We start from the raw sequence: 27843 nt of genomic DNA on the forward strand, positions 1-27843 counted from the left end.
TATATTATGACAGTCACATAATCATTATAAATACAATGTCTGAGTTCCGTGAAATATAATACAATCATAACCGCAATCCAGTTGCAGCATATCTACATCTGAATTTGTAACAGTGACGTCACCACGCACTTGTTAAATTGGGAAAGGGGAACTAACTGTTAGTATAGAAAGATCCCCGGGGCGTTTTATGAAAGTCTTATGAGAGACTTCTTTGCTCATAAGACGCACTAAATTGAGCGACTTCTTGAAATGGATTTTAATTCTCTTTGAAAGTCTCTCATATTACATTGAGCGGCCTCAACCATTCCGAGATAATAATATAGTATGTAAATACTTTTATGTAATATCTTCATGAAAGGGACCCCTGGACAACATTTTTTTTTTTTTAATCTAGATCAACACGGGACCTGACGTCTGATAATTTGAAACGGAACACTTGTTAGTGCGCCGCAGGTGTCTTGAGGAACGAACCATGTAATTTGTGCGCCGCTTGACCTTGTATTTCCTACATCATGACGCGTGTGTGAGCGTGTGTGAGCGTGTATGGGTGTGTATAAAAGACGGTGCACGTTCTAGGAAGTAGGCTTGTTAAAGGCCGCGGAAACCTACCTGCTGAGCTGAGTAGGCTTACCCCATGACATTACGTCACTCAACACAAGCAAATCTTTCGCTCGAGGCTAAGTAATAGTAGTGACACTCTTCGCGTAAAGGTACAGGTATGGGAGAGGCTACACGTGAGATTTGTCATCGTTTGTTTTTGTTGTTGTTTTTTTTTTTTGGAAAGCGCGTAGTGCGTTCAGGGGAATATGGCCTCTATCAAAACTTTCATAACACCTCGTGTTTAACTCCGGGAAAGTATACCACAGTCGTGTTTAACTCCGGGAAAGTATACCACAGTCACAGCCTGCATAGTTACCACTGATTATTGTCAACAGATGTCACCATACATTAAAGCCAGTGGGCGTCCTGTTGACATAACTTGACACTCACATGTCTGCACAGCAGACTAGCCGGTATACAGCAATACAGATTGACAGTTCTTGCGAAATTGTTAAAGCATGCAGGGAAGACCTCAGGACAGTGAAGAGCAGGTAAGCCAAGGAGCTGAGCTCCATGAGCAAGCTTCAAGTCGGATCTCACGTAGGGAGGGCGCTCTATAATCTACGCAATAATACTCACTATTTAGTGAACAATTATTGAGTCCGCTGCTGCTTACGTAACTCGTCGTCCACATGGAAACATTCGACAACTGTCTCTACCTGTTTAACGTAAGTGCAATTACACCGTTTGTGAATGCTGTGAGGGTCATGTTAACGGGTTGAGCTAATAAAGTTGTCCAGCAGTCCCGCTTCCCTGGCCTACACCCATTAGTGCACTACCACTGCCGCCGCGACAGGATATTACCAGATTCCTATCTGTTTCCATTTAATTAGCATGGTAGTCAGTTCGTGCGCTGTTTGCATTTTAAGTAAAATGCTTTTAATGTTGAACACAAGTATTACGATATAATCAGCAAAGCAAATAGTCAATGTCGTATTTATGATAGAGCGCAATTGAATATTTATGGTGATGATAAGAATGTTGGCGACGATGACGACGATGACGACGATGATGATGACAGAAATGATGATGTACTGTTTTTATTAACGGTGATCTAAATGATGATGGAAATTTTGACGAGATGATGTGTGCTGCAATTTTTTTAAGAGTAAAACAAGCGTGCATATTAACAGTCATGGGCACTGTGACAAAATGCCGTGGATCTAAAATGAAATGAAATTAATGATACACGAAATTCCATCTGCATCATAATATGAACGAGTCTGACTGATTGAATATCAATAAATTGATTGAAAATCCATTGACCACCAATTTGAGCGTCAATTGATTGAATGTTCATCGAATATCAATCTATTGAATATTCATTGAATATCAACAACTGTCGTATGATTGGCTGTATCAATCAAGATATATCATACGACTAAAATATGTCTACAATCATGTAAACCCTGCTTTATAAAGTACACTGAGTAAACTTTGTTGACAACATTAAAATCATATATGCGATGGTCCTATTGGTGTCCTGCAAGTTGAGGGAAAGAAACGATTTGCATTTCTTGTCATCGAATTTAATCGCTTGGACACCAAATCGTGTTATCTCAGACGGCAACACGCGATCCTAAATGAGTTTGTCCCAGGTGAGGTGTAAAGGGGTTCTCTCGACTCATGATTGTGGCGGGACTTTTATCAGACTCGAGTAGACGACTTCCATTGCTTGGCCCGGTTTCTCGCCACCTTAGTTTGTTCTCTACGATTAGACACATGTCATGAAGTACATCAGACGGAGTGCATGCGTAGCGTGATTTAACATGCTTGTTATATAGTTTCCCTTGTTATTCTGAACGATCACTACGAAGATTCCCTTGTTTGCTGGTAGATATTCTGTCATTGTCTGTTGGCAGTGTTAAATCATTTCAAGAATTCTTGAACAGGTCAAATATAATCTGATATCTATTTGCCAAAAAGCATCCTTGTTGGGTGTCAAATATGCATTTTATGACCGGTAAAGTATTGTTGAGCACTATTCATAATCCAAGGTTAGAAATAACTGATAATCTAAGTCATATGAGAACACTTCAGACACTTAGTAGTAGAAAGGAAAAATCATTAAATTTGCAACTGCTATTCTTGATGCCAAGATTACGAGGAAGGTTCATCAAGAGTTGAAGTTCAACACCTATACTGTTCTAGTTCCACGCGCCAGTTGTAAATGAGTACTCACCCGCTAACTGAATAAACTAAATAGAGAGTATACATCCTTCACCAAAACTCTGTCGAAATTTTCAGTGTACAGGAAAATATATTTTACTTGAAAGTGCTGAATGCAGCTCAGTTGGGTTTTTTTTAGAAAATTTCCAAAATGGCATCATGTCGCCTCAAATGAGGCGTAGCGATGGCGAGTTTCCGACGGCAGACAGCATTCTGACCGAGAAGAGAAATATAGCTGGAGAGAAAAAAAAGAAGGTCGGAATAGACAGAGGGAAAGAGAGTGTGTGTGAGGGGTTGGGAGAGGAGAGAGAGAGGGAGAGAGATGGGAGAAGGGGAGAGAGGGAAAAGAGGAAAACGGGCTATCCGTCAATTTAGCATTGAAACACACCTGCACATTATAACTCTCTTTACGCTTAATACTTACACCTATATGAAGACCGTTACCAGGAAATGTCCAATGACAGTCAACGTGCTAATATGTAGATATGTTGGCAGTCTTATTGATAGATATTAATCTTAACGGAGTTCTAAGGGTATAGTAACTATTTGAAAGCAAAGTTGCCGCTATAAAAACGTCCGTATCCTTTCGCTCTTTCCATCATTTGGCGAATCAAAGTAATAATTGATACGTTTCTTTAACTGGACAACAACAAAAAACCCTCTTATTATTATGGTACTGATGCATTCGTTATGACGTGTGTGTTTAAATATGTATAGGACCCACATACATTATGTAGCCTATACTTCATTCATTCATTCATTCATTCATCCATCCATCTGTTCATTTATTTATGACGAAATTACTGGAAAACGAGTACGTGATCGAACTAATTATACCCGGAAGCGAAAGCAAAGAGATTAAGAGAACATAACGGTACGTGAGAACATCGTGATACCATTCATAATGTATTATACCAAGAAAACACATAATGTGTCAAAACATTACACTTGTGTGCACAGTTCTCAATGATATTCAGCCCACGCTTTACATATAGTTACCGTATGATAGTGATGACCGGCGTCTGCTCGTCGCGAACGGTTTGTTTATTGGTTGTTGATTTTTTTTTTTTTTTTTTTTTTTTTTTGGTCTTCGTTTGAAACAGAGTATGGGCTCCTCGTCGGCTGGCAAATTAACTTTATGCACGGGTCAGAAAAGGCCGTCGAGTTACCCCTCGGTCATACGACGGGCATGCAGCAATGACCATTAATAGAGATTACTCCTTTCCAAGGCCACTTCTTCTCTGCGGACACAACGTAACCACCAATGTATATCTTGCCCACTAAATAATTACTATGCACATGACATAATTTTCTAACGACTGGTCTAAATTTCATGACCTTTTGTCCCCTTTCCGAATGCATGCTCCAAGGACTGGTAGATGCGCATTTAAAGTATAGTGCACTATTTAACCTCTTGGCTCTTGGTCTCACGGGTCAATTAAAAAAAAAAAAAAAAAAAAAAAAAAACGCGCGCGCGCACACACACACACACATAAACAAAACGCGCGCACACACACACACATGCGCGCACATACACACATTATGGCAAACCTCAGAACTCACTGTTTTGTTTCGATTATTCAATAGTTTGGACAAGATAGCTCTATGCCCCTCAATAAAAACCTGTACGAGTCATAGTACAGAAAAACGCCTCAGAACAAAATAAAAAAAACTCCTCCCCCCCCCCCCCTCTCTCTCTCTCTCTCTCTATGGATGGGGCGTAAGACTCTACTCACCATCACCCTCGATGGAGGCAGTATTTTCGGAGGACAAGTCCCTGTCAGCGCCTACCACAATCTGCGAGTGCAAGCTTTTAAATGAACAAAGGCTTCTGCCGTTCCATTTTCCCCCCAACCAGGTCTGCACATCTTTAAACATATAGACCGTCCGCACAGCCTGGTTCGCATCCAGTCTTTTATGAATTATACAATCTCGGCAGCCCAGCACTCTGTCAACCATTTAGATAAGCAAGAAAAATACACGTGGATGAAGTAGAGCACGTTAAATCATTACGTCATCATCATCCCAGCAAGAGTTGCTATCATATCAACTTTTTTATGAAACGGGTCCCTGATCTTGTTCGAATGCGGTCACACCACTCTAGAGCGAATTATTTACACGGAAAAAAGCTACTGATGAAATTAGTTCTTTGCAAGTGCACAAGAGAAAAACAGATTGAAAGTGGATGGTGGCCTTTTTTTCCTGTTAATTAATGTTTAACAGCTTTCATCGCGAATGAAAAGCCTGTGTTCATATCTCCGGAAGATGATCCAGAACCTACAGAATGCTGCAAATGAATAAAAGAAAAATGCAATCAAACAGAAACTATACGAAGTATTTCAATCTCTTTTGTATAGCGGCTGTTAACCCCTTGATCACTGGAATGTCTGAAAATCTATGAACACTCACATATCGCAGAAGCAATAGGCTGATGTGCACATCTAAAGTTATTCACTTTTATGTCAAGACGATCGACACAGATTGCAAAGCCTGCAGTATTGCACTCAGAATCAGTATCATAATGATGGACACCTACAGGACAAGTGAATACTAACAATGATGTCAACAGAATCGAACAATAAAATCGTTTTGACTTCCTTCTTTCTCAGGTTATGTGCATACTATGACACTCATCCAAAGTATTGGTTATGCCTTTGATTGTATCGCTGTGCACAATGCAAGAATAGAGAAGATTCAAAATGACATATTGATTATGGGAAGTTTAAAGAATATTTCACTTATTTATGCTATTGTTTTGACTACCCATAATATTTGCTCACCGTCTTAATCTTATTTTTGTCCTCATATAATGCTCTTTCATTGCCATGCTCACCTAAATTGAATTTGATATTTGTTCTGCTACTTTAACTTGCTTATTTGTATGTCATTATTTTATGTCGTATCTAATCAATTATTTTTTAAGCTTTTCTACCTGTGTTATTGTTTATCTATGATTCAGTTCTGTTGATTCTTATCCATCACCTTGCTGAAAAGCAGCTTCGAAGCTGATAACTGCAGTCTCTTTATACCGTGCTGAAGATAATGAAAATCGAATCAAATCACAATGACATATCAAATCTTGTTTATTGTCATCTTAATTCTACCAAAATGAATGTCATACTTCGGTTCATAGTGCAGTTGTGTAAATGTGTTATGGAGTAATGCGTTAACGTAAATGCGATTCGAATACGCCACGCAAAAGTTTCATTTTGCTGCTCCCACTTAAACGTTATCTTCTTCTCTTTTTTTCTCCTCCTGTGTTCTTGCTATTCTGTAGCCGTGGTTGCCGAGTTGCCGAGGACTCTGCGATTGCTTCTCGGAGGCCATGGACAACAATTCCATCTCTCCAGCGTGCTTCCGCATCAAGGGGAACTCCAGTCACCTGGCCAGGCAGATGGAGCAAGAGAACAGCGACAACCGGGAATGCACGGGGAGCGGCGAAAGCACGCTGTTCAGTTGCGAAGGTGATCAGATGGCCTGCGTTTACTTCGGGTCGAGGAACACTGGACAGGTAATTGCCTGGTTGATTAGCCTTACATAATCTAATCCACTGATCTCATTTCACGTAGTTGCTTGGATGATAATGTGAAGCATCGATCTGTCTAATCCTAACATTTATCCGACTCCGCATCATCAACCCTGCACCACTTAAAAGACCCAACAACACTCCCAAGTACTATTTACCAATGAAAGTGTCTACTGTCTGTTCGATAACGTGTACTTATAGAAGTAGGTAATACATGTGAAGAATAACTGGTAATGGGTAAAATAATCCATACTAGAACAAACTAAGCACAATATACACTGCTTTAACACTTTCCAGACAGTTTTAGCGAAACTTTGTGTCACACCGGAGAGACCTGTGGTTTTGTCACAGATTAACCTTCTTTCAGCGTAAGATATTCACTGGGAGAAGGAGGAGATGATCCTCTCTATGCCCCTTTCAAGTTGATTTCTAAAGATGTTGACGAAAATTTTATTTCTCCGCACGAGTTTTCAAAGCAAAAATATTGTTCGACCTGGCGATTTAGAGTCCTAACAATGCTTGCGTTTCTTGCAGATCATAGTATAATAACACTCGAAATGAAATGTCATATACAAATACCATTATGTATCAATAAAGACGCAAAAACCCTATCTGCTCTGTGCTATAATAGGAAAGGTTTCTTACGAAATCTTGGTAAAAACCCTGCATTTATCACAATAAGTTCATGTAGGCACTGGTAGGTGAGTAAATTATAATATTACAGTGGATTTGTTTTGAAATATGAGAGCTCCGCGGTATGGGAGATTAGAAACTTGACTTTTTTAGCAGAGGTTCCGGATTCGAATCCTAAACAGCGCTTGTCCCTCTCGATACAGGTGTATGGATGGGTACCTGGGAATGTTGGGGCTATAATAATGGCAGGGCACTCTGGAAGTAGAACGATGCGAACGCTGGAGAGATTACCTTGGATATAAAGATGACTGTCCATACTTTACTGTGACATCTTATTTTTCATGTTTTGTCAGTTTGGTACATGCACTTAGTAATTGCAATCTCAACCCGTGTTATTGTAGATATCGTATTCTTATAGGCCCTACACAATGAGATGCGTAAGACGTTTTGCCTCCTTAGGTTGTAGACGACAAGTGCAACTTACTAGTCGACATTTTGAGTTGTTTATCAAACATGAAACATGACATGTAGACGTCATTTTCATGCGATTTTCCTGTACATATACCCGCAGGATGACTACAGACTGTGGAGTGATGTGGACTATGCATCTTCAACCAACAATTCCACACCCTTGGGTGACGGCGATGAAGACAACACTTACACGTACGTCACTTGCGCGCGTACGCCCGTCGGGCTGTCGTGTCGGATGGATGCCAACGTTACCGAACAAACAGCTTGCAGCGCGCGCTCTCCCAGCCGGGTCAAATGTCACTACAAACCCGTAAGTAAACAAGGTAAGCTATCAGACGATTCATTGTATCCTTACAAGTAAAATAAATCTTAATCTAATCAAACTCTGAGCAGACAACGTTTTGAAAGAAGAAAAAAACATATACTCTAATTAAAGCGCTTTAGGTCTACTCTTTTTCTTATCGCCGACGTAACTTGCTGGACCAACAACGTAACATTCCTTTTGTTGAATCGGTATCCGTTTTTACAAAAAAAAAAAGACAAGCTAAAAGACAAGCAAAAGTACTGGGCGTAATGTAATATATTCAGAATATGATTTGATTTAACAGTATATTACACTGTACTAGTAATGTACATGTGATCAGTATTTTCACTAAATTATTGTATTTATAATTTTGATGTTCTGGATCCCATAGAAGACCAGCGATGTCATGTTGGCATCGCTGAATATGGGCTATCCAGTCGCTGTTGTTATTGTTTTTGTTGTGTAATATACGGAAAATAAAATCAATTTATCAATCATACTGTAATATGATATAGTATGATATCATACACAATAACATTAAATGGTCTACATGAATACTGGTCGGTGATTGGTCAGAATGCAATCACTAATCACGTGACTGGCACAATGAGTATCTAAATCGTTTTATTGCGAGCAGTGGCGTCAGGTAGGCCTATACGCATTTCATAAGAAAAAAAATCAAGAATTTGGACTGCCTGCAGACGGGGCTGGAATGAAACGATTTGTATTTATGTAGATCATGGAACATAACGACTATTGCCTACTTTTCTATCGTTGTAATACAACCCTTTACAGTCTCTTGGGAGTTGTATTTACTCCTCGAAATAATATGTTAATGAAATTATAATCTTAAAGGACAAGTCCACCTTCATATACATAATGATTGAGAGAATGCAGCAGTATTAGTAGAACACATCAGTGAAAGTTTGAGGAAAATTGGACAATCCGTTCAAAAGTTACGAATATTTTAAGTATCTGCGCAGTCAGTGCTGGAAGAGAAGACTACTACAGTGTATGATGTCACATGCGTACAACTATATAAGGACAATAAAACGAGAATTTCGCAAAACTTTACTTTTTGAATAAAGTGCACAGTTCTTCAACTTGCTATTGACGTATGTTTAGGGTAATATTATTCCCCCTGCCTTCTGAAAGAGAGAAGTCGAGTGTTCTTTTGTTATGCGAGAAAAATGGAAATAAAATTATGTTGAATTTTCTTTATTCTTTCTTTATGTCGTTATATTCATGTGACATCATAAGCTATAGTAGTCTTGTCATCCAGCCGTGACTGAGCAGAAACTTCAAAAATTCATAACTTTTTAACGGATTGTCCGATTTTGCTCAAACTCTCACTGATGTGTTCTACTAATATTGCTGCATTCATTCAACCCACGTGTCTATGAAGGTGGACTTGTCCTTTAAATAAAACCTCTCGGGAATATATAACTCCCGCAGCGTGGATGTCAAATTTTATATAACACTTTTAAAAAGACATATCGTCCTTATGATACTATAACATGATATAAGTGCATGTGTGTTTACGTATGTGTGTTAATTCTCATATTCTTTTCTCTAGAAGACAGGACAAAGAAGTGTCCACCAGAATGGTCTTTCCACAAGAAGAGGTGTTATCGCCACTTACGGGAACCTCTAACCTACGACCAGGCTGGCTACCAGTGTCGTCAACTGGGCGCCTATCTTGTTGGTAACGAGAATGCTCCAGTCAAAAAGCCTCTGGGAAGTGAAATAGACAACTTCACATACTGGATTGGAAAGGTGTGCTCCAACTTCCCTTTCATAATTATCACTATTATCACTTATCTCCCACACACACACACACACACACACACACACACGTTCACCATTAACATTACAACACATCTCAAGAACTTCAGCTAATGATCCTCGCAATTGTCAACATTATCATGGTCTTATCATTATTACGTAGGCCTGTTACCGCCAGAAACACCACCAACCCCACCATCACCATCACCATTCATCACTATTCCAAGCGCCTTTTCACTGTAAACTTTTTACCGACGTATAGGCAACGCTTCTATTGTCCATAGTCATCACTTTCTTGATAACCATCACCATCATCGTCATCAATTTCATTACCATCACCATCATCATAGCCAACATCCACACCACTAGAACCCCCACTATTATCACCATCTTCCTCCTTGTTACCAAAACTAATGTTGACGCTAAACGTTCATTAGTATGATATCTCATTTTTCGCTCAGTTCTCGCCCAAAAGCGGAGGAGGAAGATTTTTTTGCAGGATTTACAAAGTACTAATGAATGCATACATCATTTTGTACATAATCGAATCAAGCTGCGTACGAAACGAAGAAAAATTCGTAATTTGATACGGAGAGAAATACGAAAAGACTCTTATACAATATCACAATTTGCACCGCTGTAGGGCAAGGTCACATACAATCCTAACAAATTACTATCCAGAGAATCATCTGACATGGAAAGTTGACTTTAAAATATGTAGGGAAAAGTGCAATTTGCTAGCCTTAACCGTTTTAAGTTGAAAAGGGAAATAACCGATATGGGATCGAAATGTGTGGGTATTCCTTGCATTGATAAAACAGCAAATAAAAGAAGTTAAGATAAGGGTGGCTATACGCTGTTGCAAAGCAACTCAGAGATCATCAGTTGTTATTGTTGGTATTGTCTTTGCTCTACAAAACAATTTTTTTTTTGGTTCTTCTTTTGTTTTCCTGCAGCCAGACCACGTCTCGTCGCCACATTGTTACGTCATGAATATAACAGGCAATTCCGTCATTTCGGACTGCAACGACACTCACACATTCGTGTGCTACAAAGAACGTAAGAATTTTGGTTTTGTTCTGATTTGTATGTTTGTCGTCCGTAAGTACACAGAGTGTTTTTTTCTTCTTTTTCCCTTTCAGCTCGTTAAGTAGCTACTTCCTGCAGCAGCAGCCTTTACGCTGTATGTCATATCACTCTGTATCTTAGAGCAATTTTATTCTGTAGCGAAGCATCTCAAAACAACATTTAGATAGTTTTGATATTTGGATAAAAAGTTTATCATTTGATGATTGGTTTAAAGAGCTTCACGCGTGATTAAGTGTATTTTGACAATGCTTCACACTCCGTGATATACTATATGGAAAATAACTCCACTTTTTATGATATTTTTCAAAAAGTACATTATTTCTGAAACGATGTCATAGCACAATTGTGATATCACAGAACACTTGTGACATCACACGCTGCTTCGTTGGGTCACTTTGTGAAATGAAACGAACAATTGTGACATCATAAAGCAATTATGACATCGCTCACTTCTTTTTACGTGACATTACTCCCTGATTCGTACAGTCACTGTAGGATTCCTCCACAACATCGCATTCACCACACGACTTCTCGCCTCATGCTCCCTCTTCATGTTTTGATTTTTGTTTTAAATCCAAAATATAAAGCAATATACTCTGTCTAATTTCCAGTTTCTGGATAAAACTGTGGGCCTTGGTCCCTCCAATAGTATTTTTTTTAAGTCACCGCTCTGCCCATATTTTTAACCAGAAACTCTCAAGGCAAAGTACATTTGAATGATAACCATAAATAGTCCACAATGAGTCATCCCTCTGTTAGTGTGAGAGCGCGTGTGCGTGCGTGTTATACTAGTACGTATGCATTGCGTGCATGTGTGAACGTGTGCGTGTGTGTGCGTGTCTGTGTTTATGTACAATTAAAAAACAAAATGAAATGTGAAGGCTTTCTGCCGAATTGCCGGCTGCTGTCTTAGTGACAGAGTGTCTCTAGTGGCGCGTGGCGGGAAACTTATTTTCGTGAAACACTCAGGACATCTATTACTGGCGAGGTCACAGTACGTCGCTTATTCGTCCGACTGACGCCCTGCTATACATGTAAAGGTAGATTGTAGGACGAAAAGCGAAAGAATAGCATGTCTCAACCGGTTGCTTTCCGATCGCCATGATGCGACGATTAGAATAATTTGAATTGAGAAGCGGAGAAAAAGACACATTATACATCCACACCATTAAGCATCTATATTATGTAAACATTATACAAATATTAACATAGAAAATTCTAATATCGATCTTGTTATTTTAGTATAGTCGGAAATTTTACACACGTTAGATCCGTTCAGTTGTGTATCATCCGCCATCCCAGTAGGCCTATGCTTCCAAATACCAAGGCATTGTAAGGAAACCGTCAACTTTACTGAATAACAAAGATTGGAATAAATCGGCACTGACGCTTAGATTCAGCCAAGCGTGTAGGCGATAATTCATCAGCTTTGAAAAATACTGAGACTTTAATTAAGGACCAAATTTTATAGGGATATTTATTTTCTGTTTTATTGGCTCTGTCATCTTTAACTTTTTATCTAGATGACAATTTGTCATAAAGACGCCGAAAATAGTGATGCTGTAATGTATCAAATAATATAATATATCAAATGTGTTCGCAGTCCAGTTAAATAACGGAGCCAAAGCAGTTTGGGAGTTGAAGAGTTGAAGAGTTATAAAACGTGTCGACAAAAAGGTGAGCAACAACGTGCTGTCTTTCGTGTCATTCTGATAGGCCTGTAATATCATATAAAACAAACACCTCTGGATGCACACATCAAAGGGATCGTGGACTTTAAAGGGAAGTACAACACGACAAAAAAAGGGGGGGCACCACCTAGAGAATAATACTATTTACACTGCCTGAGCACTACTCCAGGGGAAATCACACCAAAATTTACTTGCATTGCATTAACTCAACCTCCGTGGGATGTGTTTGCCATGCACTACGAGCCCAAAGGGAAATACAAGCCGCGCTGCCTTTCTATTCGGCAAATATACCTAGTCAAACAAATGGAGTGGAGGAGGTATGCCAGTACCCTGCGAGAACAAACGGAGAATCACACGTTTGAAAGATAGTAGAATTTTCACATTATTTACAAGAATCGTTTACCCACTACAAACATATCATGACAAACAAAAATCCATGATACAGTACCTGGTGAAGTCCTAAGTGACATATTTATTATAATGCATACCTACGGGGGAATACTAATGATATTTCAATTAAAATTATCTTTCAGCCGTGTATTTAAGCTACAGGGAAAAGTATAATTTCATTGGACAGACTTCTCTCTAAAAGAATGATTGGCTGGGATGAAAAATAATGCATACTAATCTTGTATGGTCTCGTAGTCCAACAGGGCCCTTAAAATCACACGCTTCTTGATAAATCGTAGCAAAGGTGCACTTTTGAGTAGGCCTGCGTTTCATGTGTGTTTTTGATGATAAGTCTGTTTGAATGTATTTGCACATTTTCATCACAGCTGTGTTAAGTTACATTACCTGTCTAGTGCCTGGTTATGCTCAGCCTATCTACAGAAGATTTGGACTTACCAATGCTTACTGCCATATTGCCATTTTTTTTTCTTTTCTCCCTAAAAAAAAAAAAAAACACCCTGATTACTCAGCACCATCCCCCTACCCCCAATCCCGAGCTGGCTAATGCGTCTGGTCATGGAAATGACAATTGCATTATTGACTTGATATTAATAGGTAAATTGTTTGCACCTTCACAATACTCCATTGTCACCACACATCATAATGGTGATATTGATCCTAATCAAATGATTGGCGGACAGCTATCACGTGACCAATCTTTTATTCAGCGAAAAGGCCCAACTTTGCTTTTAGCTGGAGGTTTGGAGGGCCTATATATACTTCCGCTTTAATGTTTAACGACCGCTCCCTTTGCGTTCAGAGGCGTTGCCCTTGTACAATGTATTACAAAAATGCACTGCAATCATGATTAATGTGTGTGAGCTTCAGTTCGCGTGGAGCTGGTGTTGGCTTGAGAGTCTTGCGAATTTAAACGATGCCACCGTTTTATAAAACATATAATGCACATGACATGGTTTTGAACAGTCCAAAACACATGAGGCAAAGAAGTGGTCCCGCCTTACATCCAACTGGACCTCATCGAAGACCAGCTATTGCAGATGAGTATGGGCTATATACCAACCAGCCATCTTCTCAGATGAAAATGAAACAAACAAGCATGAGTAATGTTTTGTGCGAGCTCTAACCTTAATGATTACTCACCGATCTGTCAACATTTTTCTTCCTCATTTATTGAAGAAGATTGCCCTTTTCTTTTAAAACAAGCAACCAACATCCATGTCTCATAAATCACCTTTGCATCACATAATTCCTGACATCAGTTCATATAATTCTCTCAAGAACAACGTGTCAAAATTTTGCTTCCTTTGATGACAGGTAATTAGTCACGATTCATTGCTTCAAAATAATCTGCGCGCCTTCTTGCAGCAATAATCAATTAGCGACGTTGCAAAATGTCAACACCGTTTGCGAACCGCACTGGCGCATTTTTATTTTCTACCATAGTTAGAGAGGTCACCTCCCTGGTCGAAAGAATAATCAGAGCGTAACGTGTGGCGGAAGAAAGAGACAAGAGTGGTCATTACACGCCCGTTTCGGGAAAATGTGGGTCTTTTCGCGCTCAGCCTATTTTTTAGGTCTCTTGGGTTACTGTTTAACGAATGAAGAGTTTGCTTCTTGGAAAGTAGATTATAGAAATACGATCTATACGCTGAAATTTATCATGATTTTTGGCGGTGTCTCGTCACCGTTTAATTGAGTCGATGTTTTTCCTCTTATATCTTCAAATATCATCCCCGATGAATCAAAAGTGTTTTATGTACCTTTGATAGTATAGGGCCTACATAAGGCGGTATAATTATGTAGACAACTGTTTAGTTGTTCATTACGGCAAAACATTGAAGGATATCATGTTCTACTAGTCTGCGTGCCCGTATTAAACCCAGATATTCCTCCTGCGTGTATAATACTGTGTTTTATGTCTTGCTTTGTTTTATTCTAATGTATGGCAGCTTTTCCATTGCAAAGTGGGGGAGAAGAAGTAGTCGTGTTTTAGCTTAAACTGACATGCGCTAGCGTCGTTTCGTAGTAAGTGTTACCTTTGCAAAAGCATCTCTTCTGAAGCTAAGAGGAAAGTTGAAAGCAATGTAAAATAGTGATTCTTCCCCCTCGTGGTCCATTTCCGCGCGGAGTTTCATCTCAAATTTTACGAAATACCAAATGTCATCTGCCGCAAATGACATGCTATTGAAAAAAAAAATGTCGGTATAAGAGCACTTTTACTTTTAAAAGCTTTCCAAAATAAGCCGATGAAGTAAACGAATATTCAACATTCATTTCCTGCCCTATTTCGATGACCCTTATCGCATAATGTCGTACTTTGCAGGTATGATAGATTTGAATGTGAATTTGCAGTATAGGTATAGATAACGTGGAATGGGAATAGGATGTCAAAGTTCTTACCTTCAGTATCACTATATGTATGATCGTATATGTAATTGTGTGCATGTGTGCGTGTGTGCGTGTGTGTGTGTCTGTCTGGCTGTCTGTCTGTCTTTTTATGCATGTTTTTAACATATTGAAACAACACACATATTCTGACTGATTCGTTTGAGGTGAATACAGTAAATGCTTGAATAATTAATGAATAAACTGATCAGAATAATCGTACATTATCAACACAGGATATCGTTGATAACTTTTTACCGGCTACAGTGCCAAACTAGCTTTATTAAAAACAAGTACAATCTCTGTATGAACTTTTCTGAGTTAGAAACAAGGGGATTTTTTCTTCCCTTAAGAATGAATCTAAAAGTTTACCTCTCAGATTAAGCCCACAATTCCCCGAACAAGATCCAACTTTTTACGTCCCCTCCCACCATCTCCCGCTGCCCCTCCCCAAAGAATAATCCGTTGGCAAAACTAATGATATTGCGCCACAAGCAAGCAAGGACAATGTGCAATTTTAATCGTTGGTTTAGTCGAGGAGAAAGGTGCACAGATAAGGACATCACGCAGGCGTAATGGACATTGAGTTTATCAAATTTGCAATTACGCAATTATTCCTACACTTTTGATCATTGTGTCGACCGGGATGAAAAGTTGCCGTCCCCTCCCTCCATCTCCCCTGCCCCTCCCCAAAGAATATACCTTGGCAACACTAATACTGTTTAGCCACAAACTAGCATAGACAATGTGGAATTTTAGTTGGTGGTATATATAAGGTCGAGGAGGAAGGTGTACAGGTAATGACATCAGGCCTTAGACATAATATGAGTTCATTCGCAATTACGTAAGTAGGCCTACACTTTTGATCATTGTGTCGACCGGAATGAAATTACCTTTTATCTTTCATCCTTGTTTAAGAAGTATATCTACTTAATGTACATTACAAGCAGGATCAACGACATTTGTATTGTAGTAATCAACATCGTGTACTTGATCATGGAGTAATTATTATGTCGAAAATCCCATTATAGAAGAGGTTAATGATGTATGAGATTAATGTAAAATAGCTGCATGATTTATTATATGTTTGAGAGAAAGAAAATACACGAATACCCAATTACCCGGTTACCGTTATTAACTAAGTCATGATAGATTGGATATTGGCATAATCACCGGCATGGGAGGGCGTTAACCTTCGATGGCTCTGGAAAACCTATCATCCCTCCAGAAAAATGTCAAAATACAATCGCCTAATGGAGAGTTTATTATAAGAATCGAAGGCGTGGTCTGCCGAAGCTGAATCCTTCACCAGAAATACAGAGCTATACGCATGGGTGAAATGATTCATTAATCAAGACGTAGCAGGACATAGATTGCCCTGATGCCTCCGTTCGGGAAATTAGCGTGTCCTAGATAAGTAATTGTTGTTTAATTCAAAATTCGTGTCTCGTAAATCGACACCGGGTAAGATCATGCAATAATGAGGATATACATCTATAAATAGAGAGAAGGACAAAGAAAGAGATCATGAAAAATTGTGTGAACTGTTAAAGGGACTTCTTCTCGTAGGAGTTGGGATCGAAGAGTTCGAGATCTTTATTCGTGACCGTCATGGCAAAATACATTTTCATGCGCACGTCTCCACGCCCAAGTCGAGTTTTCGGTATTCATGATTTGATTCGCCAGCTCGTCTTTTGCTCTCTTGTCATCCGCTAATCTTTTATTGTATTAATATGTGATTGGACGGAATTGCAAGATGTTAACGGAGACGACGCATCTTTTTACATTCTCAGAGCAGGGCGAATCATGCTCCCTGCACGTGGTAGAAGTGTGAAGATATGAAATGATATAATGCTAGACCGCCCTCACACTCCCTCATCAGTCGCGCTTCACAGCCGAGGGCACGGGGGACGGTTCAGCGCACGCTTTCGCTCGCATGCCCATGTCATCGGCGCGGCCGCCCTAGCTGTGTTGAATGGGGGTTCTGTATAACATTGGCAGATAATAAGAGAGCAAAAGACGAGCTGGCGAATTAAGCAACAGGGGACAAAACTAATTTAGTACCTACTCAGCAAAACACTAAGAAATTTCCGAATGACCGCTTGGTCAATTTTCTGACTGCTGTATACGTGGCGGAAGCAGAGCTAGTGAACCCAGAGGAAATGATAACAAATTCATAATATGACAATTCCGTGCAATGTGGGAATTTCTCCTCTCCGCGTCGTAATTTGGTTAAGTGGCCGGGAATGGGGTCGCTTCAATGCATGGGTGAACTCAAGCGCGCATTCGGCAAAATTTCCGTTTCATGAATAATAACTCATAAACGTTGCTATGATCTTTATTACATTTTTTTTTTGTAAACGAGAATAACACTGAAAAAGGTCAGATAGCAGTTAAAAGATAAAAGGAAAACTATTTTTTTTTGTTACGAGAGCTACAATATTGTTATAACTGAGCTGTTTTTTTAATCCCCCGATTTCCTAGAAGCAACTCATCAGCCTATGGGTTTGTTTATTTTTGTTACCTGCACGATCGTTCGATTTTTTTTTTTCGTTCAACTGGCCTTCATGAAATATCTATAACGTAATGACATTATGGTAAACCGACCTATCGGAGAACAAAGAAGGAAGTTAAAATGCAATAATTATCTTTTGCATTTTTCATTCTTTGCATTTAAACACGTAATTTAATAGCTGAGTTGGAAATATCCTTCACACTCTCACACACGTACACTCAGGCACAAAACACGCACGTGCTAAAATCATTGTTCCTACGCATGCGTGAAGAAATACATTTACTCTGGTGTGCGTGATGCGTCGCTATTGTTGACCAAAAAATATAGTTTGATTCAATTCATTGTAGTCAATCATGAAGCAATTTCTACATCTTTCCTTCCATGAGCTATCGGTGCTATAAATTCTTATCATAAGACTAATGATGCACGATTTTGAATGTAGTGAGAAATACATTATAATAATCCATATACCTACTTTTATTCACCTCAAAAACAAATAAAATCCTGTGAAGACTCGTGACGTAATAACATCGTCAAAATCCTAAGTTTGCGGTTGCGCCTGATATCCCTGCATTGTAATGATATGGGAAATATACACACTATTCAATTTGTCTGATTTAATCTTATCCATTGATATCATCTTGAACACGATGAAGAATTGCACTTTAAGCATGTAAAGCCATAGTGTTTGTGGTAAAAAACGGGTCCATTAAGGTGTCCATTACCGCACACCCTTGTGATACATAAATCACCAGCATTTTAATTGGCTGTATAAATGATTCATATCGATATCGGACTGGCTTTTTTTTGTGGGGGGGGGGGGGGGAGGGGTGAGGTTCAGAATATTCCTATGGTATTTCTTTTCCTTCACCTCATTTGCGGCTGTATCAATTTCCCTTTGGGATATACATCCCCTCGTCATGAAAAAGAAAAGGATATATCCTGTTGCTAAGTCGCTGATGCGGAGAGCTGGTTGCTACGCACCGCATCAACGGTCGCGAACCAGCGACGTAGCGATAAATGATGGGCAGGGGATGGTAGATCTCACCTGCTATTCCCATTCCTCAATCCATACTAATTTTAGCCGTCTGATCTCCACAGATGACATACGCGGACTATATACAAAATAAAAAAACCCCAAGAAACATGACATCGTGTCGTCTGCCCATATTAAGCCGTCAGAACACAGACCGTTACGTCTAGACATAACACATAGACTTGTTAGTCAAGCAAAACGGCGGTGATAAGTTGTCTGCTGTCAAAAGTCACTCAAGATAAAGAACTTATTCTATTTGCTATCACCCATAACAGCGAAATGTTGAGCTCCCATTTCCTTCCCCCTCCCACCCCATAAAAAAAACAGTTCTACTAAAAGGAACAAAGCGCACAAACGAAATAAACAAAACAAGTGTACCCCAAAGCAATATCACTCTGTAACACACGTAATGAAGGAGAGATAGAAAGACCTGTATAGGAGCAAAAATATAATATAACATCGAAAGCACCAACAACATCAACACAACCAGCGATGCTACCAAAATGAGATCATGAAAAAAAAAGAAGAGTGATAATGTGACCAAACGTATCGGCAAAGTTCGGCTGAGGAGAACTTTCCAATCTGAGGAATGAAGAAAAAAATTCCATCCAATTGTACATGCCCATATTGGTAAATAACTATAACTTGAAACCCTTTTATCACTCACCAGGAACAAACTTTGCGATGAAGGGTAACATAAAATCTGCATTTTGATATGTCAGTAAAATAGCATGATAGGCTCGTTAGTTTTTTGTTGTTGTTGTTGTTTTTTTTTTTGGGGGGGGGGGAGAGGAGGCAAATTTTCGAATATTTTTCTCCACATAAAAAGGACCTAATAAAAAACCCTCCCATCCACCTGCATTATCACACCCATATGTATCTCAGTACCTAGAATGTACAGTAGTTTGCTTGCATTGGTTGTTGCTATGTTAGGCAATCCCCTTGCAAGCTCTGTGATTCTCAGGGAAGAATAGACATTATAAAGGTTTATATACAATGTGAACATCTTAATTGACCTATCTATTCAGACAGATCATACATTAATCTTTAAGTCAACTTTAAGCCAAATCTTGGTCATTTCGTTACTAATCCATTTCTTATCATCAAAATCCTCATAAACATTCGTTGAGGCGACTTTGGGTTCAGAGCTGAAAATGTGCACCAGATTAAATACCGAACAGCTACAAAAAGAGTTTTTGTTTTTTTAAAAGTAATCAAAACAGATAATGAATATCATGATAATATATTTACGTCGGAAAGTTGTGCAGGGCTACTGCAGATTGTGAGTAACTATCAATTCTCTTGAACAGTATTCCCATAACGTTAGTGTGTCGGGAATGATAATTCGTAGGGCGGGAAAACTTTAGACAAAAATTGGGTTCCCACCATCTGACACTACACCACCTGGATGAAATTTTGCCTAGGAATGTGGTACACCTGTTGTTAATTTTGCGTATAGGTGCGAATCTGGTCAAAGGAATTTAGTGAGACAAAAGAGAGAGAGAGAGAAGAGAAAAGTCGGAGAGAGAGAGCAGGGGAGAGAAAGGGAGGCCAAAACAGCGAGGCAAGGTAGCGCGATAAATGCTACCCTATTAATATCATTTTGTGACCCTAATTAAGCGTGAACTTAAAAAAAAAGAACCTGTGGACCATAGAACCCCGTTGCGTTTGGTCCCAACTTTTTCCAGATGTCATTCCGGTGTGTCCTCTAGTAATGACAGGTTAATCAGTGACAGTAGCGGAATTCTTATACCAGAGTTAGTTTATTAACGATGTGGTCAGATTTGCTACGCAGTACGTTCTGTTTCTTTTTTTTTCTGCTATTGTTGTTTTTCAATAGTATATAGCCAAGATAGTTTCCCCCGAAAAGGATGCAACTCTCATTTTTTGATATATCATATATACAGATATGTGTGTGTATGTGTGTGTGTGTAGGTGTGTGTGTCTGTGTATGAGCAAGTGTGTATAATATTTTGCCAATGTGTGGCTTGATAAGGAATTTTGTCAATATAAATTTTTGTATTCAGTTGCAAACGACCGGAGGGAAGTTGAATAAAGGAACTTCAAGAGGTAACGAGAGGCAGTCTTTATAATATAGTGTTCAATGATTCAAAGAGCCCGTATTCTTGTCCTATCATGACCTCAAACGTGTAAATCCCTCTCCAAAAATGCCATCTCAATATAAATCGCCACTTTAACTTTGTTCAATGAATATTGATTGTGAGGAAGAGGTCCTGTAAATGTGGGCTCCACGTTGATGTTTTGTATGTGTTGCTTCATGTCCAATCTAAAGTAGTGTTAACCTTTAAATGCCTTTTAAACTTTAAACAAATTTTATTGCCTATGCATATTACATTCAGTTGTTGGATGAGCACGTCTAGTCATGTTTGAATGAACCGACACGATAAAGACAATAAAACAAATGCATTGATAAATGTAAATGAATTTGTCAACCGTGACATTGAGGGCGACAGCCACGCGCCCATTCATTACGAACAACACTGGCGGGGAGAAAGTTATGAAATTTTCATGGTGTGATTTACATATTAAAAACCGGACAAGCAAACAAGTACTTGCCGATTGGTGACAAAATGCACACCACATCTGAGCTATTCAAAAAGTCAATTTTGTGTTATCGGCGTTACAATGCAAATTGGAAATCACGCCATCAGAGAAGAGGGTAATACGTGGGTGGGCACTTTAGATCTATGAATAAATCATCTATGACCGTCAAAACCACATAGGTGTGTCTTTTCACATTTTTTCTTTTTTTTTAATCTTTTTCCCCAAGCGAAATGGGACTTGCCTTTTACTGTTCTATGTCCGTGAAACTAGATCAACTTTAAAGGGGAAGGCTAGTAACTGATCAGTCGGAATAGGTGGAAATGCTGGGAGATGATTGTTCCAATTCTTATGGGATTCATTCAAGAGTTCATTGTATATCTATTGTTGTGTGAAAATGATTTGCTTCAGAACGGTCTCACATTCAAGTAATGTGCAGATTAATGCTCCGTCACTGACCAGGGACGCTAACCTGGAAGCATTAAACTGCACATTACTTGAATATGAGACCATTCTGAAGCAAATCATTTTCACACAACAATAGATATACAATGAACTCTTGAATGAATCCCATAAGGATTGGAACAATCATCTCCCAGCATTTCCACTGATTCCCACTGATCAGATACTAGCCTTCCCCTTTAAGGCTACATAGGGAATGCAGTGATGAATTGAATCTTCATTTACAAACTGCTTTGCATTCCCAATTGAGACGTCACCTTGTTCGAGGCTGGCTGATTGAAAGTGCTTTCCCACAGTGCACCTGTTTTTTTTTAACCCTTTCTGTGCCAGGGACTTTGGACAGTGTGTACAATGCTAAGAGATTTTCTGTGCCAATCGGCACTGAAAGCGTACAAAGGGTTACCCGGCACCGTGCCAGCGAAAGAAAAAAAAAAATGTCATTTTTATGTGTTGTGTTTTTGTACCGCTGCGGCTTACACATTTCTAATCCAAAATCCATTCGATTTTCATCACCTTCATCCACACATTGCCACGATCCATATCGTATAATCTTTGTACATAATATGATCGACGTTTGTTATACCAGATCACAGAATTTGTTTTGATATTTTGGATATTAGAAGTACTATGTTTGGACGAGGAGAAGCGTAATAGTACAAAGTGGTGTTACAAATGTTCATCGCACATTTTTAAAGTATAGTATATATATATATATATATATATATATATATATATATATATATATATATATATATGTGAAATGTGACTACCCAGTGTTTAATGCAACACTATAACACGTTACGCCATATGCTTGTTGTCATAATACCAATGTGGTAAAGATGATTTTAATGAAATTCTATCTTCAAGAAATTAGTTTTTCCTCTTCTTTTTCTCCTTGTAAATTCAGTCCTGTCATCTGCATCAAGAACGTTCGTCCTACAGTGCCGAGATTCACTGTATAATCAAACACATATTAAAAGTAATGGACATGACTTACACCTAAAACGGTGGATAATATATATGAAAGGAACTGTCCTATATCAAGATACCAAGCGTAAATCACGAAAAAGAATTATATGATATCGTAAACTTATCGTAAACTTTAAACCTCTCGATAATCAATGCATTTACAGTATTCCTGTTTCAACTATAGCTTTCATTAAATTATGTATTCATACATCTCATTCCATAAAACTTGAAGTAGTCTCAAAAGTTCAAAACTTGTTTCCTTATTTGTAAATTTGTCACACAGTTTTCAAGTACCTCCAGTGTAAAGGCGCTCCGGATGCGGAGGACCTCGTTACGACTGACGCGATACCGACTACGGAAGTGACGACACCGACACCGACAACACCTGAGCCAATAACCACCAAGGAGATGGCGAGGACTACGGAAGCGACAACGACGTTCATCTCTTCGCTGACCACAAAGTCTTCCGCTACGAAGTCGCCAGCGGAGAAGAGAATCGTAAGAACTCTTCCTCAAGTTTACTTCACTCCCAGTCCTCTCCTCAATCCTAATCATAAGTCACTGGGCGTCCCAGTCGTGCTGACTTTTTCATAGCTTATGACGATTCACGCAAAATCTATGTGACATAATAATTATTCCGTGTACAAAAATTTATATGCAAAATTGTGTATAATGTGCGTAAATGCACTTTTTGAATAAATCAAATCAAATTTCCCTGTTAACATTGTTTTTAAGATAGGTATTGATGTTGATTTTACAAGATATTCAATTTTGCATGTGCATACAAAATCAGTAAAGTGTCAGTCACTTTTAAGATGCGTTCAGTAATCAATGAGCCCATTAATATGATTGTACTTAATCTGTGAATCTTAAATTCCATTAAAAGAGTGGATAGTATGCCTACTTCAAAGCTCTAGAGCTTGATGTAGAGGACCATAAAAGGGGCAAAGAGAAAACCAACGAATCGTCTTTAACGCTTCCATTGCTCATTGCAGCCACGTATCGTATTACCATGTGACGTCACAAGTACATGAGCTCAGTTTTGTGTAACGACCGCTACAATTAGACCTTACCTATCTTCCCCTCACGCATCAAATAAAAGCCCACGCCACAAGAACGATTAAGTGGCTTCCCAAGTAATTATATAGAATCACTTTATTTCGTCTGTGTGTGTCGAGATTGCATTTTATGGTAGTTAGTTGGAGCGCTGCGATAATACATTTGTCATTGCTTTTATTTATAATAAATAAAACACTTGCCTACAACCGAGCGGTCAATTTCAGTGTCAGAGGCCCCTGGGGTCGAACTATCCCGCAGAGTGTATCCGTCTTCCTAACATGTCGCTGGGATAAAGAGGAAAGAAAGAGAAGATAACTTTATGCTATTAACGATAAGGCGGTAAGTCCACAATGTATTATTTTAAATCAGGTCTTCTCAATCTTAGTCTCTTTTTTCTTTGTCTTCCCTTTCAGAACGCGGCGCGGATCGTCTTTGAGCAGTCGAAAGAACAAATCGGCGACTACATCTCACAGTTTTCGGTGAGTTAGAGTGCACGTGACCTATATCAGGTGGAAAAAAGGGGGAGAAGAAGAATTCGGATGTCACTCCATTTCCGATTGACGGATCCGATTAGGTTAACACGTCTTAAACATTCACGTTCATAGGTGTGAGACTTTTGATTAAAACATGACAATTAAAGTTGCAAAAGGAGCTTTGCGGTAGCTAGTCATCGACATGCATGAAAACACACAGTTTTGTCAGTCTTGACAATTCAGTTTTAATTTGTTCCATTTCGTTTTCCGGCAGAGGAAATGGAGAGTCGGACATGCGACTCTCGAGGCTCTGTTAAATATTCTCCAAAAAGAAAAAACAAAACAAAACAGAAACAGCATGAATGTCCTCCAATAATTTCCGAATGGAAGCGAACGCACACACTTCCCGCGCTTGTAATCGAGTATCGATCATACTTGACACCGTCGTCTGCTGGAAGCGTCCACTACCCGTTGGCGGCTAATTTGCAACAACGCCCTCTTTTTTTATTATGACTTACCGCAGGAATAGGTGGCATCGCGTCCGCAAAACCCAGCCTCTTACCACAATCACGTATACTTTTGAAGATTTACAGTGCGTACTCGAACGTGATCGACGATCATCCATGACGTCATAAATAAGCGCCCGCTATGGACGCAAGTTGGTCACGTACAATACTATCACTACGCTACATTATATTTTATTTCGCAAGGCCTCGGCGGTGACTACCTGACTGACGTCGCCAAGGGTCTAGGCGACGATGAGGAAGTCGATAGAAGAAGGATCGGCTAATCACATTGAGGGTTGGTCCCCTCACGAGCGGAAATTAAGACTTGTAAATCATAGCATGATATAGGTACTTCCTACCTCGCTTGTCTGCCCGCCCCTGGGTTTTTGGTTTTTGGTTTTTGTTTTTGTTTTGCACTTTCCTTCTTTCTTTCTTTTTAACTCTCCGACTATGCGGACAGCCGCCTATATGCCATTTGATGCAGTGATCCTATGGGGCGCCATGTTACTTTGTATAGGCTGCGTCCTAGCATAATCTAAAGCTATTTTCAACACGACGCAGGGAGAAAGGAAAGCGGCCAACGCAACCGTCGTCTCAAACGTCCGCGTCGCAAATCTAAAGCTCCCTATTATCACGTCTGCAACAACATCCTTCTTTAGAAGTCTTTAACTCCTGGCATAAGATCATACGATCACTTACAATCAGTTTTATAGACCTACAAAGAACCAAAAAAAAAAGAGAGATAACGATAAACGAACTGGTTTCTGTGTAACTTTGATGACCAAAAACCTTACCTTATTGCATTGAGAGGCACCCTATTCCGTTTCCTCCGCTCCGTGCAAAAAGTAAAGGTTACGAAAGCAGATTGCTCGACGCAGGCAAAGATAAAAGTGCCTTTGGTACTGCCTGCCTACGAGGGCAGGTTTATTAAAAAGAGATCAGTATCCATGGCAACGAAACATTGCGCAAACATTCAGCCGGAACCTTTCTCCGCAATGTCACGTTTGAGCAATTTCGGTTGACATATAATGCTTGAGATATAATATATGAAGCCACACCGTGCCATGATATTGAAGCTTTCCAATTAACAGAGAAATGGGTGGGGGGAAGGGATGGGAGAGAAAAAGTTGCAATATTTTGGTCACCCATCATATGAGCAGATGATTCAACTTAGAGTATTACGTCATCACTCCTTGATTTTTCGGGCAGACTTTTAAAAATTCAGTAATGTTGTATATTTCTCTTTAAAAAAATCGGTGACTTTCCTCAAATCAATTATAATGCTAACATCAATAATATATGTAGGAAAGGTTTACAAGGTAAACATGCATCATCAACTCCAATGACATCCTTTAATAAATAGACAGACAAACAGGAAAATATCATGGGAATTTAGCTACTCACGTGGATTAAATTTTGCTGGACGCATACATCAATAATCGAATTACACTGTTTTTTATCAATCACTTGATGAGTAAACATCATCGTACTGATATGTCTCCCACCCACCCCCCCCCCAAAAAAGAAAAGAAGAAGCAGAAGAAGAAAAGACAGAAAGAAAAAGAAGATAGGGGTAGGACAACAATGAGGAGTAGAAGGCAAAGAAGAGGAGTAGGAAGAAGATGACGAAGAGAAGAACAAAAATGATGGAGATACAGATTAAACAAAATACTTCACACTTCATTACAATGTGCATGGCCTTGATTTTCTTTTGTTCGATCTTTCCTAGAGTAATCGCCGAATGAAAGGCTTTATTAATCGGATTACACGGCGACGGAAGCATCCTCATATGTCTAATTATAATTGAAACTAAGGATGCACAAAAACGACACCGCTTCTTTGAACATCAACGAGTTTTTAACCAGATTACGAGAGCAAATGTGATAGATTGCGATTGTTTCGTCATATGACTGATTAGAATCTCAGAATAAAGAGGCTTATCTATACTAATTGCATTTGGGGAGAGACTTGAGGGGAAAAGTGCGCTTTTTCAAGGGTGTGCTCCAAAAGAATTTATCATAGTAATTGATCACTTATGATGCAGTCACTGTGGACTCTGTTTATGCTCGATAAATGAAGAATGTAATGAGTTCGTGATCTGCTAATTACAACAATTTGATTTGCTTTTGTCTTTAATTCTATGTCGTTTTACAGCCGTTTCTGGGTTGTTGTTGTTGTTGTAATTGTTGTTGTTGTTGTTGTTGTTGTTGTTATTGTTGTTGTTGTTGTTGTTGTTGTTGTTGTTGTTGTTGTTGTTGTTGTTGTTGTTGTTGTTGTTGTTGTTGTCGTTGTCAACCATGTTTGTTAGAACCACCGACAACTACGAATCGAAATGGTATTGCTTTTCAGCTCTGGTAACAGTTAGCCTGAATTCACCATATGGTATACAAATTCAAACGCCCTCTCTCTGCAAAAGAACTTATTCTTTATTCAGTTAGAAGGTGTTGCCTGGGCATGGGTACATTAGAGCAGCGCGAAGAGCAATCATAATAAAGTGACTTTGCTGATTTTTTTTTTATAGCAATATTTCTTGAAGCAAGACTACACTACTTCTTGATGACGCATTACGATCATAAGCACCCTCCACCATCGATAAACTCCCAGGTCGCTCGTAAGCCATTTCTCAGTGGGCATAATATACAATATAGATATCATGCAGTCATTAGATTAAATTCATTCCGTATTGCAGTTCTGCTTCTCTCATCCGATCTCTCTCTCTCTCTCTTTCTCTCTCCCTCTCTCTCTCTCTCTCTCTCTGCTGTCTTCTTCTCTATCTATCTAGCTATCTATCTATCTGTCTGTCTGTCTATCTGTCTATCTATCTATCTATCTCTCTATCTATCCATCTATCTCTTTTTTCTCACTCTTTCAGTCCCCTATGATGTCACGAGGAATTTAATTATATATCTGTGTTTAGTTTTGCTGTGTCTACTATACAAATTTCAAACCCCGACCCACAAAAAAGAACAGCTTGTTCTCATAACAATGCTGATAATGGCAATTACAGTCGTTCTGTTTTTATGGAACCAAAGTGAAAACTACTTCCTCCACCACTCCTTCTCCTAATCTTCCTCTCTCTTTCTCCTTCACTCTTTCTCTCACTCCTTCTCCCCAACACACAAACTCCCACATATAGACGCACCCACACACGCAAATAAGAAATTCTGTATATAGGCCTATACACATTTTTATTTGTA

The 27843-nt window shown here is 39.1% G+C and overlaps 1 protein-coding gene across 1 annotated transcript in view; it reads left to right on the forward strand.

Annotated features, from left to right (window-relative positions):
• LOC139723834 (uncharacterized) overlaps positions 1-27843 on the forward strand; it is a 126844-nt gene that overhangs the window by 67221 nt on the left and 31780 nt on the right. The window contains exons 2-7 of the mRNA XM_071635040.1: positions 6047-6280; positions 7500-7722; positions 9280-9479; positions 10445-10547; positions 22892-23106; positions 24081-24146. Of these exons, the coding sequence (XP_071491141.1) occupies positions 6047-6280; positions 7500-7722; positions 9280-9479; positions 10445-10547; positions 22892-23106; positions 24081-24146 (1041 nt within the window). The remainder of the gene's footprint in view (positions 1-6046; positions 6281-7499; positions 7723-9279; positions 9480-10444; positions 10548-22891; positions 23107-24080; positions 24147-27843) is intronic.

Source organism: Diadema antillarum, unplaced genomic scaffold (genome assembly GCF_040938485.1).
Source record: "Diadema antillarum isolate AM-2024a unplaced genomic scaffold, OU_Dant_1.0 scf00000201, whole genome shotgun sequence".
NCBI lineage: Eukaryota > Metazoa > Echinodermata > Echinoidea > Diadematoida > Diadematidae > Diadema > Diadema antillarum.